General features: G+C 43.0%; 1 protein-coding gene across 4 annotated transcripts in view; it reads left to right on the top strand.

Annotated features, from left to right (window-relative positions):
• kif26aa (kinesin family member 26Aa) overlaps nucleotides 1-21,416 on the top strand; it is a 171,110-nt gene that overhangs the window by 103,513 nt on the left and 46,181 nt on the right. The window contains exon 1 of one of the 4 annotated variants that reach the window (XM_031836885.1): nucleotides 8,959-10,221. The exons of the other annotated variants lie outside the window; for them this stretch is intronic. Coding sequence (XP_031692745.1) covers nucleotides 10,205-10,221 — 17 coding nt within the window. The 5' untranslated portion in view covers nucleotides 8,959-10,204. Of the gene's footprint in view, nucleotides 1-8,958; nucleotides 10,222-21,416 lie in introns of those variants that run through there. 4 annotated transcript variants of the gene reach the window in all.

The raw sequence follows: 21,416 nt of genomic DNA, 5'->3' as shown, positions 1-21,416 counted from the left end.
ACAACCACATCAATCCAACACCCCTCCTCTATATGTCTCCATATGTCCCCCATACCCCTATGGCCTTGGTCAGAGAAACCACTTCTATACCATGTCTGCCAGAAACTTTAAGACACAACAGAGCTCTCGTGTTCGCGTGGCATCTGGGTTATTTCAAGGCTTCCATCCAGCTAGCTGTTGAACATATATCACAGTCTGGGTAATGTATGCATGTCACGCAGCATACATCAGACTGTCAATCTGTGGGGGCTCGTGTTTGCCAGAAGGCTAGGACGATGATATGGGTTTCATCACGAGGGACATAATGGTGGACAGAAAAGACGAGCTGGCTGGTCAGGATTTTGCTGTTTCTAAACCTCGGTTTGGGAAAGTGCAACCCTGTCATTGAGAACATATTTGTACTACAATAAAAAATTCCATAAAAGAAGAAATCAAAATGAAGGAAAAAATGGCTCCATTAAAAATATAGTTTGTGAAAGGATTTTTTCTCTTTTCGAAATGCAATTTACATAATATATGACCTCTGCTAAAAGTCTATATCGGTGTATTAAGACCAGAACTGACTCTACTGACTCTAACTCTACTGACTGTACTAACTCTACTGACTCTAACTCTACTGACTCTGACTCTACTGACTCTAACACTACTGACTCTACTAACTCTACTGACTCCACTAGCTACTGACTCTACCAACTCTACTGACTCTACTAACTTCTGACTCTACCAACTCTATGAACTACTGACTCTACTGACTCTGCTAACTACTTACTATACTGACTCTACTAACTACTGACTCTACTGATTCTAACTCTACGGACTCTAACTCTACTGACTCTACTAACTCTACTGACTCCACTAGCTACTGACTCTACCAACTCTACTGACTCTACTAACTTCTGACTCTACCAACTCTACTGACTACTGACTCTACTTACTCTATTGATTCTAACTACTGACTCTACTAACCCTATTGACTCTACTGACTCTATTGAGTCTACTAACTACTGATTCTACTAACTCTACTAACTATTGACTCCATTAACTCTACTGACTCTACTGACTCTAACTCTACTGACTACTACGTCTACTGACTACTAACTCTACTGACTCTAACTCTACTGACTCTACAAACTCTACTAACTTTACTGACTACAAACTACTGACTCTACTAACACTACTGACTCTACTGACTTCACTAGGTACTGACTCGAATGACTCTACTAACTACTGACTCTACTGAATCTTCTGACTGCTAACTACTGACTACTAACTCCAGTGACTCTATTGACTCTGACTCTACTGACTCCAACTCTACTAACTACTAACTCTACTGAGTCTACTAACTACTGACTCTACTAACTCTACTGAACGACTGACTCTTACTCTACTGACTCTATTGACTCTGACTCTACAAACTCTACTGACTCTACTAACTCTACTGACTCTACTAACTACTGACTCTACTAACTACTGAATCGACTGACTCTTACTCTACTGACTCTATTGACTCTGACTCTACTAACTCTACTGACTCTACTAAATCTACTGACTCTACCAACTGCTGACTCTATGAACTCTATTGACTCTACTAACTACTGACTCTACTAACTCTACTAACACTACTGACTCTACTAAATCTACTGACTCTACTGACTCTAACAACTACTGACTCTTCTAACTCTACTGACTCTATGAACTCTACTGACTCTACTAACTACTGACTCTATGAACTACTGACTCTACTAACTCTACTGACTACTAACACTACTGACTTGACTAACTACTGACTCTACTGACTTTGCTAGCTACTGCCTCTACTGACTTTGCTAGCTACTGCCTCTACTAACTCTAGACTCTACTAAGTCTACTGACTCTACTAAGTACTGACTCTACTGATGCTACTAATTCTACTGACTCTGCCAACTCTACTAACTACTTACTCTTCTAACTACTGACTCTACTAACTATACTAACTCTCCTGACTCTACTGACTACTGATGCTACTAACTCTACTGACTCTACCAACTCTACTAACTACTGACTCTACTTTCTCTACTGACTCTACTAATGCTACAGACTACTAACTACTGACTACTGACTCCACTAGCTACTGACTCTACTAGCTCTAATAACTCTTATAACTACTGATGTTATTAACTCTTCTGACTCTACCAACAATACTAACTACTGACTTTACTGACTCTGCTAACTACTGACTCGACTAACTCTACTGACTCTACTAACTACTGACTCTACTGACTATACTAACTCTACTGACTCTACTTGCTCTTTTGACTCTCCTGACTCTACTAACTACTGACTCTACTGACTCTACTAACTGTACTGACTCTATTGACTCCAACTCTACTGACTCTACTGACTACTACCTCTACTGACTATACTAACTACTGACTCTACTAACGCTACGGACTCTACTAACGACTAACTCTACTGACTCTATGAACTCTACTGACTCTACCAACTACTGACTCTACTGACTCTACCAACTCTACTAACTACCGACTCTGCTAACTACTGACTCGAATAACTCTACTGACTCTACAAACTCTGCTGACTCTACTAACTACTGACTCTACTGACGATACTAACTCTACTAACTACTGACTCTACTAACTACTGACTCTACTAGCTCCACTGACTCTATCAACTCTACAAACTACTGACTCTGCTAACTACTGACTCTACCAACTCCACTATCTACTGACTCTGCTAACTACTAACTCTACCAACTCTACGAGCTACTGACTCTGCTAACTACTGACCCTACTAACTACTAACTCTACTGACTCTACCAACTCTACTAACTACTGACTCTGCTAACTACTGACTCTACTAACTCTACTGACTATTAACTCTGCTGACTACAAACTATGCTGACTATTAACTACTGACTCTACCAACTCTACTATCTTCTGGCTATGCTAACTACTGACTCTACTAACTCTACTGACTCTTATTAACTCTACTGACTTCAAAATATGCTGACTCTACTAACTACTGACGCTACTGACTCTACCAACTCTACTAACTTATGACTCTGCTAACTACTGACTCTACTAACTCTACTAATGCTACTGACTCTACAAACTACTGACTCTACTGACTCCACTTCAAACGCAATGCCTCTTTGCTTGACATCATGGGAAAATCAAAAGAAATCAGCCAAGACCTTGTAAATTGTAGACCTCCACAAGTCTGGTTCTTCCTTGGGAGCAATTTCCAAATGCCTGAAGGTACCACGTTCATCTGTACAAACAATAGTACGCAAGTATAAACACCATGGGACCAGTGTTGTCCTCTGGTCTGAAGAAACAAAAATAGAACTGTTGGGCCATAATGAACATCATTATATTCAGAGGAAAAAGGGGGAAAGCTTGCAAGCAGAAGAACACCATCCCAACCGTGGGGTGTGAGCATCATGTTGTGGGGGTGCTTTGCTGCAGGAGGGACTGGTGCACTTCACAAAATAGATGGCATCATGAGGTAGGAAAATTATGTGGATATATTGAAACAAGATATCAAGTTAAGCTTGGTCGCAAATGGACAATGACCCCAAACATACTTCCAAAGTTGTGACAAAATGGCTTAAGGACAACAAAGTCAAGGTATTGGAGTGGTCATCACAAAGCCCTGACCTCAATCCTATAGAAAATGTGTGGGCAGAACTGAAAAAGCGTGTGCGAGCAAGGAGGCCTACAAACCTGACTCAGTTACACCAGCTCTGTCAGGAGGAATGGGCCAAAATTCACCCAACTTATTGTGGAAGGCTACCCAAAACTTTTGACCCAAGTTAAACAATTTAAATGCACTGCTACCAAATACTAATTGAGTGTATGTAAACTTCTGACCCACTGGGAATGTGATGAAAGAAATAAAAGCTGAAATAAATCATTCGCTCTACTATTATTCTGACATTTCACATTATTAAAATAAAGTTGTGATCCTAAAGGACCTAAGACAGGGAATTGTTACTTGGATTAAATGTCAGGAATTGTGAATAACTGAGTTTAAATGTATTTGGCTAAGGTGTATGTAAACTTCCGACTTCAACTGTAGCTGTATAGACCATCATTGGTCAAACCTTAGAGGCAGAGAAAGGAAGCAGTCAGTCTGAAGTCTTGGGCGAGCTGCTGCCTATTCTGACTGGTCCCCTTGTTGAAGTGACAACATGAGAGAGGGAGAGTGGAAGTATAGAAGTGTCCTTAGTGGTTAACAGGAAGACTCTGGCAAGGTATTTAGCTGAAATCCAAAGCCTGATGGGGGATTGTGAAAGCTAGTGACAACAAGCTAGTGGCTGTGGTCAGGGTGGACGAATTGCTCTTGCTGATTTGACAGAGTTGAAAAGGAGTTCCATTGACACAAGACCAATGTTTAGGACCATATATACCCTACGAAGCCATTTACTCTTCTCATTCTCCATCCCTCATCTGAATTAACTCGTCTTTTATCTTAAAGGACATGACAGATGTAAAATCATGTGAGTGTGCCTGTGCGGATCCTTGATCCTTGGTGATGCTTCAAGATAGAGAGCTCTATTTTAGCACTAGCATGCTGACCAATGACCTCATTAGTACTGCCTCAAAGGGAAAGAAGGCTAGCGGTAGCTACTTTAACTGAATGTCATTGTCCTTTTTACACGGATATTTTCCCAAATGCAAGGTCCATAGCTGACATACATAACCGCCAGTGGACCTGGCTTCTCCTGGGTGCATTCTGAGGCAATTTCTACCAGTCATAGTGGTTCAAGTCTCATGCTGGACGAGGTATAAGAAGACAACACTACGTACAGTACATGGTGGCTTTGATATGATCACAGTTTCTAGTAATTCTGCAAGACATTTTATGAGCAATTCATTTTTCACATTTAGCATAATGATGGTTTATGTTACTAAAGGAAGTTCAAGGACATGCTTACACATTGTATTGGAACAGCTTATCTAATGCTCTGAAGTAAACTGTTATTTCAGTTTAAAACTGTGCAGGTGGAGATGCTTTGAATCCTGGTTACCTCACGACCAAATATGTGGTATTACATCCGTGTGTCTAGCATGCTCTCATCATAGTTTTACAGGCAGTACTGGTCTTCCATTTCTATTAAAGAATCAAATTGAATCGAATTGTCTAAGAATCCTGAGCCACGTGCTGATTAATCGACTCCTGCAGATATTAGTGTCCCAAAACACCCTGAACCTCTGTCTGTCTACTGCTATGGTTTGCTCTTTGTAAGAGCATTGGTTTATCCTTATAAACTGTCATCCATCCAACCCAATACATCCATCCAACCCAATTTATCCGTCCAACCCAATCCATCCATCCTATCAACCCAATCTATCCGTCCAACACAATCCATCCATCCATTCAACCCAATCTATCCATCCAACCTAACCCAATCCATCCATCCATCCAAGCCAATCCAATCCATCCATCCAACTCAAACCATCCATCCAACCATCCATCAACCATCCATCCAATCCCATCCAACCATTCATCCAACCCAATCCATCCATCCAACCCAATCTATTTATCCATCCAACCCAATCCATCCAAGCCAATCCAATCCATCCATCCAACCATCCATCAACCATCCATCCAATCCCATCCATCCATCCATCCAACTTAATCCATTCAACCATCCATCCATCCATCCATCCATACAACCCAATCCATCCATCCAACCCAATCCATCCATCCATCCATCCAACCCAATCAGTCCATCCATCCATCCAACCCAATCTATCCATCCAACCCAATCTATCCATCCAACCCAATCTATCCATCCAACCCAACCTATCCATCCATCCAACCCAATCCACCCATCCAACCCAATCTATCTATCCATCCAACCAAATCCATCCATCCATCCAACCCAATCTATCTATCTATCCAACCCAATCCATCCATCCAACCCAATCTATCCATCCAACCCAATCCATCCATCCATCCAACCCAATCCTTCCATCCATCCAACCCAATCTATCCATCCAACCCAATCCATCCAACCCAATCCATCCAACCCAATCCTTCCATCCATCCAACCCAATCTATCCATTCAACCCAACCCATCCAACCCAATCTATCCATCCAACCCTATCCATCCATCCATCCATCCATCCATCCATCCATCCAACCCAATCTATCTATCCATCCAACCTAATCCATCCATCCATCCAACCCAATCTATCCATCCAACCCAATCCATCCATCCATCCAACCCAATCTATCCATCCATCCAACCCAATCTATCCATCCAACCCAATCCATCCATCCAACCAACCAACCAACCCAATCTATCCTTCCAACGAGAGGTCGACAGATTATGATTTTTCAATGCCGATACCGATTATTGGAGGACCAAAAAAAAGCTGATACCGATTAATCATTATTATTTGTAATAATGACAATTACAACAATACTGAATGAACACTTATTTTAACTTAATATAATACATCACTAAAATCTATTTAGCCTCAAATAAATAATGAAATAAATAATAATAAAAATGATCAATTTGGTTTAAATAATGCAAAAACAAAGTGTTGGAGAAGAAAGTAAAAGTGCAATATGTGCCATGTAAGAAAGCTAAAGTTTAAGTTCCTTGCTCAGAATATGAGAACATATGAAAGCTGGTAGTTCCTTTTAACATGAGTCTTCAATATTCCCAGGTAAGACGTTTTAGGTTGTAGTTATTATAGGAATTATAGGACTATTTCTCTCTATACCATTTGTATTTCATTAACCTTTGACTATTGGATGTTCTTATAGGCACTTTGGTATTGCCAATGTAACAGTATAGCTTCTGTGTATTGATTTTAAGAAAGGCATTGCTGTTTATGGTTAGGTACACATTGGAGCAAGGACAGTCCTTTTTACCGAAATACGCACCGCATAGATTATATGCAACGCAGGACACGCTAGATAATATCTAGTAATATCATCAACCATGTGTAGTTAACTAGTGATTATGTTTGATTGATTGTTTTTTATAAGATAAGTTTAATGCTAGCTAGCAACTTACCATGGCTTACTGAATTCGGTTAACAGGCAGGCTCCTCGTGGAGTGCAATGTAATCAGGTGGTTAGAGCATTGGACTAGTTAACTGTAAGGTTGCAAGATTGAATCCTTGAGCTGACAAGGTAAAAATCTGTCGTTCTGCCCCTGAACAAGGCAGTTAACCCACTGTTCCTAGGCCGTCATTGAAAATAAGAATGTGTTCTTAACTGACTTGCCAAGTTAAATAAAGATTAAATAAAGGTGTAAAAATTTTTTTGTAATAATACATTTCAAATTTTTAAATCGGTGTCCAAAAATACCGTTTTCTGATTGTTATGAAAACTTGAAATCAGCCCTAATCAATCGGCCATTCCGATTAATCGGTCGAACTCTTCTTCCAACCCAATCCATCCAACCCAATCTATCCATCCAACCCAATCCATCCATCCATCAACCTAATCTATCCTTGATATAAACCCTTGATTAACTGTCTCTGACCTGTCAATATAAACGCTTGATTAACTGTCTCTGACCTGTCTATATAAACCTTTGATTAACTGTCTCTGACCTGTCTATATAAACCCTTGATTAACTGTCTCTGACCTCTCTATATAAACCCTTGATTATCTGTCTCTGACCTGTCAATATAAACCCTTGATTAACTGTCTCTGACCTGTCTTTATAAACCCTTGATTAACTACCTCTGACCTGTCTATATAAACCCTTGATTAACTGTCTCTGACCTCTCTATATAAACCCTTGATTAACTGTCTCTGACCTCTCTATATAAACCTTTGATTAACTACCTCTGACCTGTCTATATAAACCTTTGATTAACTGTCTCTGACCTCTCTATATAAACCCTTGATTAACTGTCTCTGACCTGTCTATATAAACCCTTGATTAACTACCTCTGACCTGTCTATATAAACCCCTGATTAACTGTCTCTGACCTGTCTATATAAACCCTTGATTAACTGTCTCTGACCTGTCTATATAAACCCTTGATTATCTGTCTCTGACCTGTCTATATAAACCCTTGATTAACTACCTCTGACCTGTCTATATAAACCCCTGATTAACTGTCTCTGACCTGTCTATATAAACCCTTGATTAACTGTCTCTGACCTGTCTATATAAACCCTTGATTAAATGTCTCTGACCTGTCTATATAAACCCTTGATTAACTACCTCTGACCTGTCTATATAAACCCTTGCTTAACTGTCTCTGACCTCTATATATAAACCCCTGATTAACTGTCTCTGACCTGTCTTTCTGACCTAATGTCGTATCGTCCTCTTGATAACCTGTTGTTTTATGCCAGTGATACACTGAAAGATATAAAAGGTACATACAACCACATCACTCATTATATAAACCCTTGATTATCTGTCTCTGACCTGTCAATATAAACCCTTGATTAACTGTCTCTGACCTGTCTATATAAACCCTTGATTAACTGTCTCTGACCTCTCTATATAAACCCTTGATTAACTGTCTCTGACCTGTCTATATAAACCCTTGATTAACTACCTCTGACCTGTCTATATAAACCCTTGATTAATTGTCTCTGACCTGTCTATATAAACCCTTGATTAACTACCTCTGACCTGTCTATATAAACCCTTGCTTAACTGTCTCTGACCTCTATATATAAACCCCTGATTAACTGTCTCTGACCTGTCTTTCTGACCTAATGTCGTATCGTCCTCTTGATAACCTGTTGTTTTATGCCAGTGATACACTGAAAGATATAAAAGGTACATACAACCACATCACTCACTCACTCACTCACTCACTCACTCACTCACTCACTCACTCACTCACTCACTCACTCACTCACTCACGGACTCACTCACTCATGTGCACAAGTACAGTTCATGTGGGCACACACATACTCATACACATACATGTGAACACACGCATACACCCACTAACCAAATGTCTTTGAAGTCCGGGTAGAATGGGAACGGTGCTTCTGTCATCTCAGGAAGTATTCATGCAGTGTGTCTGAGGAGCACGCAGACGATCACCAGCAGTTTTCACAGCAGCTGTGTACCGACACTGCAGGAAGGGGTGGAAAAGAGGCTGGGCTGAAGAGGAAGAGTGAGCAAGTGAGTGCATGAGAGAGGGGGGAAGGTGAGCGAGACAGAGGGAGGGAAAGACTAGAGAGGGGAGAAGAGAGGAGGAACGCTTGGACTACTGCCATTGTTTCCCAGCAACAGCGGGAGCAGGAATGTACTCTTTCCCCACCTCCCAGTGGGTTTTCTCTCGTTTCTTTCCCTCTTTTCCGTTCATCCCTCTCCTGGAGTTGAACCGTCTCCCAGTGCCTTACTGGCAGGAGAGAGAGGAGGAGCGGAACGGCGAGCCGTGAGAGCGCTGCAGAGGTGGAGACTGAAGGCTTACCAGAGCGAGAGAGAGAGAGAGAGAGAGAGAGAGAGAGGGGTGAAAAAGAGGAAGAGGGAGTGGTTAATGAGTGAATAGGGATTGAGAGAAGGCAGGCAGGAGTGCTTAGATGGAGCAAGAGAGGGAGAGGAAAACCGCAATAGAGAGAGAGCGCTATTGGAAGGTGTGTGTTGGGAGTTTACACTTGGAGAAGAAGATCGCAGCGAAGAAGGGGAACAAAAAGGCAAGGTGTTAATATAAGACCAGATGTTTGTCTGTAGAGCTGTGGTGACAGAACTGCAAAATGTTTGGAATCCAGGAACAAACTGAGAGGAGGCACTTCTACTTTCTGGACTGCGTTTCTGTACCTGGGAGGATTTTACTGGCCTGAGCACATTGTCATCACACTGCGCAAAGGTGAATATTGGGGGAAAAAAAGATGATCGGTCTCAAGGTTGCACCAAACCGTATTCTACTCTTTCCTCAATCAGCTAAAATCACCTAAAACTTTGGCGGACCCTCTTCCCCCTCGCCGGGACCGCTGTACTCTCAGCCACGTTTGCCACCACTGACACCCGTTGCCATGCGTCAGCCCCACCTCTTCCAACTTCACCGGTTTCCACAACTCCCTCTCCGTTTGGAGCGTAATTATTTCTCCTCCCCCCTCATTAAAAACTATCCCACCCCTCCTGAACAGTCCTCGCTCGTCGGGACTATGGAATACACCGGCTCTATACTGTGATGATTATGAGAAAGCACAAGTATCGTCACGTCTACAATTTGTGGCTAGGAACTCAGAGTAGATAATGGATTGGAGAGAACTGTGAGTACTGTGGTTCTGTCTCTTGCGAATGTCTTATTTACTTCAATTTCATTGTTGTTTTTTCACTTTGTATTTAATTTCCATCCTCATATTCTCATGTTGTTATGATAGTACATTATGAATGATGGGAAATTCAAACTATCAATGTTGACACTCTGACAATTTCTTTGTGATGGGCAGTTTTGCGCTCCAAAAGGGTTTACTTTACCCTCGTTCTCGTTCTATGCTCAAAAAGCTCTGCCTAGCCCCCTGGCCTTAGCCTGCCTTTTCATACTTATTATTGAGAGGTCACTTTCTGAAGTTTGACCCCTACTACACTCTCTCTCTTTGGGTGGGGAGGGGGGGGGGGTCATACTCTTAACTCTTATCCACCTCAAAGCATTCCACCCCTCTGTACTTTGCTGACTACACTATGTTTACGACTAGCACGTCTCAATGTAGGGTAGTAGGGAAGAAGGGTTGAACGGGTGGGCGTGTCTTGGTGTAACCACCCAAGTGAGTCTCCTCGCTTATGCCATGCTCTGCTAACACAGCCGAGCAACAGGAGTGAAGATAGAAGTTACTAACCCCTAACCGCTGACACAACATCAGATATTTTTCATCCTCCAATTGGTTATGGTTTGAATTGTAGAATAAGGTAATCCAATCCTAGATCTGAGGTTCAGTGGACCTCTCCTACCTCGAGCCAAATTACATGTGTAGGGAGGGGCTGTAGCTGAGACAGACATCTCAATTAGCCAATGGGGATACCTCTGTGTTGAGTGATCGGGAGCAGGGGGAAGTTGCCCCTAGACCCTGATCTTGGGTCAGTTTAGCATTTTCCCCACTAATGGTTTAGGATTGGGAAAGGGGAAGCTGATCCTAGATCTGTACCTAAGGGAACCTTCACTCAGGAGCATATGATCCCACAGGGGCGAGGACACGTGGTATTGATAGTGGCTGAGTCATTGGCCTTTTCTCAATTGGATTTGCTCAACCTCTGTATTCTCTCTCCTCCTTCCAATCATGCCTTATCTTGAAAAATGTCAAAGGTAATCGAGGAGAGGTGGCGAGGAAGAAGCAACGTGGATGAAAATGCACTTGTTAGTTCTACAAGAGATTTTATAGATAAGTAAAAGGATAAGTAGCATATCATTTAAAAAAAATTTTTTGCATGCTTTTCTCCTTTGAGAAAACAACAATTGCTTCAAAGGGGTTGTGGCAGATATCAAAACTCTTCCGTGAAGGACTCAGGTAGGACACGCACGACTATCCTCCATGAAACGTGGCTATAGAGGTGGGGAGGACTCTTCCGTTCACCCACTAAACAAATTGACACTCTCCTCGGCCACTCAACCACTTTCCCGAGGAGAGAATAGAGACCAGAATGAGAAAAAGGCCCTTCGAGGAGCTGCCTGGTCTGCTGACACACCCCACAGTCTGGCACATGCTGCGTGCTCTCTCATCTCAAAACGTAACGAATAGATCTGATATGATTCTCGATCCTACATGACAGAGAATCATGTCTGTTCTACAACATGTATTTCTATCTGACAATCTGTATCATTGAGGTGAAACTCTGTCTGTTGCAAATAGAAACATGATGAATAGAACTGATATGATTCTTGATCCTACATGACAGATAGGCATTGGTAACACTTTACAATGGGGGGGGTGTATAAGTCATTCATAACACATGAAACTAGTCATAACACCTTTAGGAAACCAGTAATAACACATGAAACTAGTCATAACACCTTTAGGAAACCAGTCGTAACACCTTTATGAAACCAGCCATAACACCTTTATGAAACCAGTCATAACACCTTTATGAAACCTGAAACCAGTGGTAACACCTTTAGGAAACCAGTCATAACACCTTTAGGAAACCAGTCATAACACCTTTATGAAACCAGCCATAACACCTTTAGGAAACCAGTCATAACACCTTTATGAAACCAGTCATAACACCTTTAGGAAACCAGTCATAACACCTTTAGGAAACCAGTCATAACACCTTTAGGAAACCAGTCATAACACCTTTATGAAACCAGCCATAACACCTTTAGGAAACCAGTCATAACACCTTTAGGAAACCAGCCATAACACCTTTAGGAAACCAGTCATAACACCTTTAGGAAACCAGTCATAACACTTTTAGGAAACCAGTCATAACACCTTTATGAAACCAGTCATAACACCTTTATGAAACCAGTCACAACACCTTTAGGAAACCAGTCATAACACCTTTAGGAAACCAGTCATAACACCTTTATGAAACCAGCCATAACACCTTTAGGAAACCAGTCATAACACCTTTAGGAAACCAGCCATAACACCTTTAGGAAACCAGTCATAACACCTTTAGGAAACCAGCCATAACACCTTTAGGAAACCAGTCATAACACCTTTAGGAAACCAGTCATAACAACAACCTTCATAACAAATTGGATTCAAGATCATTAATATTAATAAGGAGTTTTCAAATAAGGTGTCAATGAAGCATGTCAATTCTACATAATATAATTACATCTGAAAGTTCTGTAACATTTGCACCCTTTTGGGTAGGCCCCTGGTAGTATAATGTGGGTGGGTCTCTTGGTAATATAGTGTGGGTGGGTATCTTAGTAATATAGTGTGGTGGGTCTCTTCTTGGTAGTATAGTGTGGTGGGTCTCTTCTTGGTAATATAGTGTGGTGGGTCTCTTCTTGGTAATATAGTGTGGTGGGTCTCTTGGTAATATAGTGTGGTGGGTCTCTTTGGTGGTAGAGTGTGGTGGGTCTCTTCATGGTAATATAGTGTGGTGGGTCTCTTCATGGTAATATAGTGTGGTGGGTCTCTTGGTAATATTGTGTGGGTTGGTCTCTTCTTGGCAATATATTGTGGTGGGTCTCTTCTTGGTAATATATTGTGGTGTGTCTCTTTGGTGGTATAGTGTGGTGGGTCTCTTCTTGGTAATATAGTGTGGTGGGTCTCTTCATGGTAATATAGTGTGGGTGGGTCTCTTCTTGGTAATATAGTGTGGGTGGGTCTCTTCTTGGTAATATAGTGTGGTGGGTCTCTTCTTGGTAATATAGTGTGGTGGGTCTCTTCATGGTAATATAGTGTGGTGGGTCTCTTCATGGTAATATAGTGTGGTGGGTCTCTTTGGTGGTATAGTGTGGTGGGTCTCTTCTTGGTAATATAGTGTGGTGGGTCTCTTCTTGGTAATATAGTGTGGTGGGTCTCTTCTTGGTAATATAGTGTGGTGGGTCTCTTCTTGGTAATATAGTGTGGTGGGTCTGTTGTTGGTAGTATAGTGTGGGTTGGGTTTGTCTCTTCTTGGTAATATGTTGTGATGGGTCTCTTCTTGGTGATTTAGTGTGGGTGAGTCTCTTGGTAATATAGTGTGGTAGGTCTCTTGGTAATTTAGTGTGGGTAGGTCTCTTGGTAATTTAGTGTGGTGGGTCTCTTCTTGGTAATATGGTGTGGTGGGTCTCTTCTTGGTAATTTAGTGTGGGTGGGTCTCTTGGTAACATAGTGTGGTTGGTCTCTTATTGGTAATATAGTGTGCTGGGTTGCTTCTTTGTAGTGTAGTGTGGTGTGTCTCTTCTTGGTAATATAGTGTGGGTGGGTCTCTTCTTGGTAATATAGTGTGGTGGGTCTCTTCTTGGTAATATAGTGTGGTGGGTCTCTTCATGGTAATATAGTGTGGTGGGTCTCTTCATGGTAATATAGTGTGGTGGGTCTCTTTGGTGGTATAGTGTGGTGGGTCTCTTCTTGGTAATATAGTGTGGTGGGTCTCTTCTTGGTAATATAGTGTGGTGGGTCTCTTCTTGGTAATATAGTGTGGTGGGTCTCTTCTTGGTAATATAGTGTGGTGGGTCTGTTGTTGGTAGTATAGTGTGGGTTGGGTTTGTCTCTTCTTGGTAATATGTTGTGATGGGTCTCTTCTTGGTGATTTAGTGTGGGTGAGTCTCTTGGTAATATAGTGTGGTAGGTCTCTTGGTAATTTAGTGTGGGTAGGTCTCTTGGTAATTTAGTGTGGTGGGTCTCTTCTTGGTAATATGGTGTGGTGGGTCTCTTCTTGGTAATTTAGTGTGGGTGGGTCTCTTGGTAACATAGTGTGGTTGGTCTCTTATTGGTAATATAGTGTGCTGGGTTGCTTCTTTGTAGTGTAGTGTGGTGTGTCTCTTCTTGGTAATATAGTGTGGGTGGGTCTCTTTTTGGTAGTATAGGGTGGGTCTCTTGGTAATATATTTGTTGGGTCTCTTTTTGTTAGTATAGTGTGGTGGGTTTCTTGGTAGTATAGTGTGGTGGGTCTCTTCTTGGTAATATAGTGTGGTGGGTCTCTTCTTGGTAATATAGTGTGGTGGGTCTCTTCTTGGTAATATAGTGTGGTGGGTCTCTTGGTAGTATAGTGTGGTGGGTCTCTTGGTAGTATAGTGTGGTGGGTCTCTTGGTAGTATAGTGTGGTGGGTCTCTTGGTAGTATAGTGTGGTGGGTCTCTTCTTGGTAATATAGTGTGGTGGGTCTCTTCTTGGTAATATAGTGTGGTGGGTCTCTTGGTAGTATAGTGTGGTGGGTCTCTTGGTAGTATAGTGTGGTGGGTCTCTTGGTAGTATAGTGTGGTGGGTCTCGTCTTGGTAATATAGTGTGGTGGGTCTCTTGGTAGTATAGTGTGGTGGGTCTCTTCTTGGTAATATAGTATGTTGGGTCTCTTTTTGGTAATATGGTGTGTTGGTTCTCTTCTTGGTTTTATAGTTTGGGTGGGTCTCTACTTGGTAATATAGTGTTGGTGGGTCTCTTCTTGGTAATATGGTGTGGGTGGGTCCCTTCTTGGTTTTATAGTGTGGTGGGTCTGTTGTTGGTAGTATAGTGTGGGTTGGTCTCTTCTTGGTAATATGGTGTGATGGGTCTCTTCTTGGTAATTTAGTGTGGGTGGGTCTCTTGGTAATTTAGTGTGGGTGGGTCTCTTGGTTAATAAAGTGTGGTGGGTCTCTTCTTGGTAATATAGTGTGGTGGGTCTCTTCTTGGTGGTTTAGTGTGAGTAAGTCACTTGGTACTATAGTGTGGTGGGTCTCTTCTTGGTAATATAGTGTGGCGGGTCTGTTGTTGGTAGAATAGTGTGGGTTGGTCTCTTCTTGGTAATATGTTGTGATGGGTCTCTTCTTGGTGATTTAGTGTGGGTGAGTCTCTTGGTAATATAGTGTGGTAGGTCTCTTGGTAATTTAGTGTGGGTGGGTGTCTTGGTAATTTAGTGTGGTGTGTCTCTTCTTGGAAATATAGTGTGGTGTGTCTCTTCTTGGTAATATAGTATGTTGGGTCTCTTCTTGGTAATATGGTGTGGTGGTTCTCTTCTTGGTTTCATAGTGTGGGTGGGTCTCTACTTGGTAATATAGTGTTGGTGGGTCTCTTCTTGGTAATATGGTGTGGGTGGGTCCCTTCTTGGTTTTATAGTGTGGTGGGTCTGTTGTTGGTAGTATAGTGTGGGTTGGTCTCTTCCTTGTAATATGGTGTGGGTGGGTCTCTTCTTGGAAATATAGTGTGGTGGGTCTCTTCTTGGTGATTTAGTGTGGGTGAGTCTCTTGGTAATATAGTGTGGTAGGTCTCTTGGTAATTTAGTGTGGGTGGGTCTCTTGGTAATTTAGTGTTGGTGTGTCTCTTGGTAGTATAGTGTGGTTGGTCTCTTATTGGTAATATAGTGTGCTGGGTCTCGTCTTGTTCATTTAGTGTGGGTGGGTCTCTTCTTGGTAATATAGTGTGCTGGGTCTCTTCTTGGTAATATAGTATGGTGGGTCTCTTCTTGGTAATATAGTGTGGCGGGTCGCTTCTTTGTAGTGTAGTGTGGTGGGTCTCTTCTTGGTAATATAGTGTGGGTGGGTCTCTTTTTGGTAGTATAGGGTGGGTGGGTCTCTTGGTAATATATTTGGTAGGTCTCTTTTTGTTAGTATAGTGTGGTGGGTCTCTTGGTAGTATAGTGTGGATGGGTTTCTTAGTAATATAGTGTGGTGGGTCTCTTTTTGGTAGTACACTGTGGGTAGATCTCTTGGTAATATGGTGTGGTGGGTCTCTTCTTGGTAATATAGTGTGGTGGGTCTCTTCTTGGTAATATAGTGTGGTGGGTCTCTTCTTGGTAATATAGTGTGGTTGGTTTCTTCTTGGATATATAGTGTGGGTGGGTCTCTTGTTGGTAATATAGTGTGGGTGGGTCTCTTGTTGGTTTTATAGTGTGGTGGGTCTCTTGTTGGTAGTATAGTATGGGTGGATCTCTTCTTGGTCTTAGACTGTGGTGGGTCTCTTGTTGGTAGTATAGTGTAGGTGGATCTCTTCTTGGTTTTACAGTGTGGGTGGGTCTCTTGGTGGTAGTATACTGTTTTGGGTCTCTTGTTGTTAGTATAGTGTGAGTGGATCTCTTTTTTGGTAATATACAGTGGTGGGTCTCTTCTTGGTTTTATAGTGTGGGTGGATCACTTCCTGGTTTCATTATGTGTTGGGTCTCTTCTTGGTAATATAGTGTGGGGGGTCTCTTCTTGGTAATATAGTGTGGTGGGTCTGTTGTTGGTAGTATAGTGTGGGTTGGTCTCTTCTTGGTAATATGTTGTGATGGGTCTCTTCTTGGTGATTTAGTGTGGGTGAGTCTCTTGGTAATATAGTGTGGTAGGTCTCTTGGTAATTTAGTGTGGGTGGGTCTCTTGGTAATATAGTGTGGTGGGTCTCTTCTTGGTAATATGGTGTGGTGGGTCTCTTCTTGGTAATTTAGTGTGGGTGGGTCTCTTCTTGGTAATATAGTGTGCTGGGTCTCTTCTTGGTAATTTAGTGTGGTGGGTCTCTTCTTGGTAATATAGTGTGCTGGGTCTCGTCTTGGTAATATAGTGTGCTGGGTCTCTTCTTGGTAATATAGTGTGGTGGGTTGCTTCTTTGTAATGTAGTGTTGTGGGTCTCTTCTTGGTAAAATAGTGTGGTGGGTCTCTTCTTGGTAATTTAGTGTGGGTGGGTCTCTTCTTGGTAATATAGTGTGCTGGGTCTCTTCTTGGTAATTTAGTGTGGTGGGTCTCTTCTTGGTAATATAGTGTGCTGGCTCTCTTTTTGGTAATTTAGTGTGGGTGGGTCTCTTCTTGGTAATATAGTTTGGTGGGTCTCTTCTTGGTAATATAGTGTGGGTGGGTCTCTTCTTTGGTGGTATAGTTTGGGGGGTCTCTTATTTGTTTCATACTGTGGGTGGGTATCTTCTTGGTAATATAGTGTAGTGGGTCTCTTGGTAATATAGTGTGGTGAGTCTCTAATTTGTTTTATAGTGTGGGTGGGTCTCTTCTTGGTAGTATGGTGTGGGTGAGTCTCTTCTTAATAGTATAGTGTGGGTGAGTCTCTTCTTGGTAGTATAGTGTGGGTGAGTCTCTTTGTAGTATAATATGGGTGGGGCCTTTTCTTGTTAGTATAGTGTGGGTGGGTCTCTTGGTAGTATAGTGTGGGTGGGTCTCTTCTTGTTAACATAGTGCGGGTGGGTCTCTTGGTAGTATGGTATGGGTTGTTCTCTTGGTAATTTAGTGTGGGTGAGTCTCTTCTTGGTAGTATAGTGTGGGTGAGTCTCTTGGTAGTATAGTCTGAGTGGGTCTCTTCTTTTTAATATAGTGTGGGTGGGTCTCTTGTTTGGTAGTATAGTGTGGTGGGTCTCTTATTTTTTTCATAGTGTGGGTGGTTACCTTCTTGGTAATATAGTGTGGGTGGGTCTCTTCTTGGTAGTATAGTGTGATGGGTCTCTTCTTTGTAGTGTAGTGTGAGTTGGTCTCTTGTTGGTAGTATAGTGTGGTGGGTCTCTTGTTGGTAGTATAGTGTGGTGGTCTCTTGTTGGTAATATATTGTGTTGGGTCTCTTCTTGGTTTCATAGTGTTGGTGGATCTCTTCTTGGTGGTATAGTGTGGGTGGGTTACTTTGTAGTATAGTGTGGGTGGGTATCGTTGTAGTATAGTGTGGGTGGGTCTCTTAGTCTTATAGTGTGGGTGATTCTCTTGGTAGTATTGTATGGTTGGGTCTTTTGTTGGTAATTTAGTGTGGGTGGGTCTCTTGGTAGTATAGTGTGCATGGGTATCTTGGTATTATAATGTGGGTGGGTGTCTTGGTAGTATAGTTTGGGATGGTCTCTTGGTTGTTTTGTATTGGTGGGTCTCTTCTTGGTAATTTAATGTGGGTGGGTCTCTTGGTAGTATAGTGTGGGTGGGTATCTTGGTAGTATAGTGTGGGTGAGTCTCTTGGTAGTATAGTGTTAGTGGGTCCCTTCTTGGTAGTATAGTGTGGGCGGGTCTCTTCTTGGTAGTATGGTGTGGGTGAGTCTCTTCTTAATAGTATAGTGTGGGTGAGTCTCTTCTTGGTAGAATAGTGTGGGTGAGTCTCTTTGTAGTATAATATGGGTGGGGCCTTTTCTTGTTAGTATAGTGTGGGTGGGTCTCTTGGTAGTATAGTGTGGGTGGGTCTCTTCTTGTTAATGTGGGTGGGTCTCTTGGTAGTATAGTGTGCATGGGTATCTTGGTATTATAATGTGGGTGGGTGTCTTGGTAGTATAGTTTGGGATGGTCTCTTGGTTGTTTTGTATTGGTGGGTCTCTTCTTGGTAATTTAATGTGGGTGGGTCTCTTGGTAGTATAGTGTGGGTGGGTATCTTGGTAGTATAGTGTGGGTGAGTCTCTTGGTAGTATAGTGTTAGTGGGTCCCTTCTTGGTAGTATAGTGTGGGCGGGTCTCTTCTTGGTAGTATGGTGTGGGTGAGTCTCTTCTTGGTAGTATAGTGTGGGTGAGTCTCTTTGTAGTATAATATGGGTGGGGCCTTTTCTTGTTAGTATAGTGTGGGTGGGTCTCTTGGTAGTATAGTGTGGGTGGGTCTCTTCGTGTTAACATAGTGTGGGTGGGTCTCTTGGTAGTATGGTATGGGTTGTTCTCTTCTTGGTAATTTAGTGTGGGTGAGTCTCTTCTTGGTAGTATAGTGTGGGTGAGTCTCTTGGTAGTATAGTCTGAGTGGGTCTCTTCTTTTTAATATAGTGTGGGTGGGTCTCTTGTTGGTAGTATAGTGTGGTGGGTCTCTTATTTGTTTCATAGTGTGGGTGGTTACCTTCTTGGTAATATAGTGTGGGTGGGTCTCTTCTTGGTAGTATAGTGTGATGGGTCTCTTCTTTGTAGTGTAGTGTGAGTAGGTCTCTTGTTGGTAGTATAGTGTGGTGGGTCTCTTGTTGGTAGTATAGTGTGGTGGTCTCTTGTTGGTAGTATAGTGTGGTGGTCTCTTGTTGGTAATATAGTGTGTTGGGTCTCTTCTTGGTTTCATAGTGTGGGTGGATCTCTTCTTGGTGGTATAGTGTGGGTGGGTATCTTTGTAGTATAGTGTGGGTGGGTGTCTTGGTAGTATTGTATGGTTGGGTCTTTTGTTGGTAATTTAGTGTGGGTGGGTCTCTTGGTAGTATAGTGTGCATGGGTATCTTGGTATTATAATGTGGGTGGGTGTCTTGGTAGTATAGTTTGGGATGGTCTCTTGGTTGTTTTGTATTGGTGGGTCTCTTCTTGGTAATTTAATGTGGGTGGGTCTCTTGGTAGTATAGTGTGGGTGGGTATCTTGGTAGTATAGTGTGGGTGAGTCTCTTGGTAGTATAGTGTTAGTGGGTCCCTTCTTGGTAGTATAGTGTGGGCGGGTCTCTTCTTGGTAGTATGGTGTGGGTGAGTCTCTTCTTAATAGTATAGTGTGGGTGAGTCTCTTCTTGGTAGTATAGTGTGGGTGAGTCTCTTTGTAGTATAATATGGGTGGGGCCTTTTCTTGTTAGTATAGTGTGGGTGGGTCTCTTGGTAGTATAGTGTGGGTGGGTCTCTTCTTGTTAACATAGTGCGGGTGGGTCTCTTGGTAGTATGGTATGGGTTGTTCTCTTCTTGGTAATTTAGTGTGGGTGAGTCTCTTCTTGGTAGTATAGTGTGGGTGAGTCTCTTGGTAGTATAGTCTGAGTGGGTCTCTTCTTTTTAATATAGTGTGGGTGGGTCTCTTGTTAGTAATATAGTGTGGGTGGGTCTCTTCCCAGTGTTGTGGTTGTGGAGAGTGGAGCGCTTTGTGTGAGTGGGCCCAGGGGGAAATGGGGTAGATGTAGGGGGGATAGTGAGGGGATGGGGCTTTCACAGACAGTCAAGGTGATTGAGGTAAAGGCTTTGTCTTCAAAGGTGGATGCTGTGGATACCACCCCTTATTCCTCCTCCTTTTCCTCTCTCTCTCCCTCTCCTGCCCCCCTCCCTCTTATATGTCCTTGTTCGCTCTCCCTCTCCCCTCTCCTGCTCTTCTCTCCCCTCTGCTCTCTCCTGCTCCCCTCTCCTCGCTCCCTGTCTCTCTCTCTCCCCCTCTCCTCTCTCCTGCTCCTCTCTCCCCCCCTCTCTCTCTCCTGTTCCTCTCTCTCCCTCTCTCTCTCCTGCTTCTCTCTCCCCTCTCCTCTCTCCTGCTCCTCTCTCCCCTCTCCTCTCTACTGCTCCCCTCTCTCTCTCTCTCCCTCTGTCTCTCTCTCCTGCTCCTCTCTCCCCTCTCCTCTCTTCCTCTCTCTCCCTCTCTCTCTCTCCTGCTCCTCTCTCTCCTTCTCCTCTCTCTCCCTCTCTCTCTCTCCTGCTCCTTTCTCTCCTGCTCCTCTCTCTCCTTCTCCTCTCTCTCTCTCTCTCTCTCTCTCTCTCCTCTCTCTCTCTCCTCTCTCTCTCTTCTCTTCTCCTCTCTCTCTCTCTCTCTCTCTCTCTCTCCTGCTCCTCTCTCTCCTTCTCCTCTCTCTCTCTCTCTCTCTCTCTCTCTCTCTCTCTCTCTCTCCTGCTCCTCTCTCTCCTTCTCCTCTCTCTCCCTCTCTCTCTCTCCTGCTCCTCTCTCTCCTTCTCCTCTCTCTCTCTCTCTCTCTCTCTCTCTCTCTCTCTCTCTCTCCTCTCTCTCTCTCTCCTGCTCTCTCTCTCTTCTCTCTCCTCTCCCTCTCTCTCTCTCCTCTCCTCTCCTCCTCTCTTCCTTCTCCTCTCTCTCTCTCTCTCTCCTCTCTCTCTCTCTCTCCTCTCTCTCTCTCTCTCCCTGCTCCTCTCTCTCCTTCTCTCCTCTCTCCCTCTCTCTCTCTCCTGCTCCCTCTCTCTCCTTCTCCTCTCTCTCTCTCTCTCTCTCTCTCCTCTCTCTCTCTCTCTCTCTCTCTCTCTCTCTCCCTGCTCTCTCTCCTCCTTCTCCTCTCTCTCTCTCTCTCTCTCTCTCTCTCTCTCTCTC

This window comes from Oncorhynchus kisutch, linkage group LG12 (assembly GCF_002021735.2).
Source record: "Oncorhynchus kisutch isolate 150728-3 linkage group LG12, Okis_V2, whole genome shotgun sequence".
Lineage (NCBI taxonomy): Eukaryota > Metazoa > Chordata > Actinopteri > Salmoniformes > Salmonidae > Oncorhynchus > Oncorhynchus kisutch.
The sequence above is the reverse complement of the archived record's forward strand: the minus strand, read 5'-3'. Positions and strand labels throughout refer to the sequence as shown.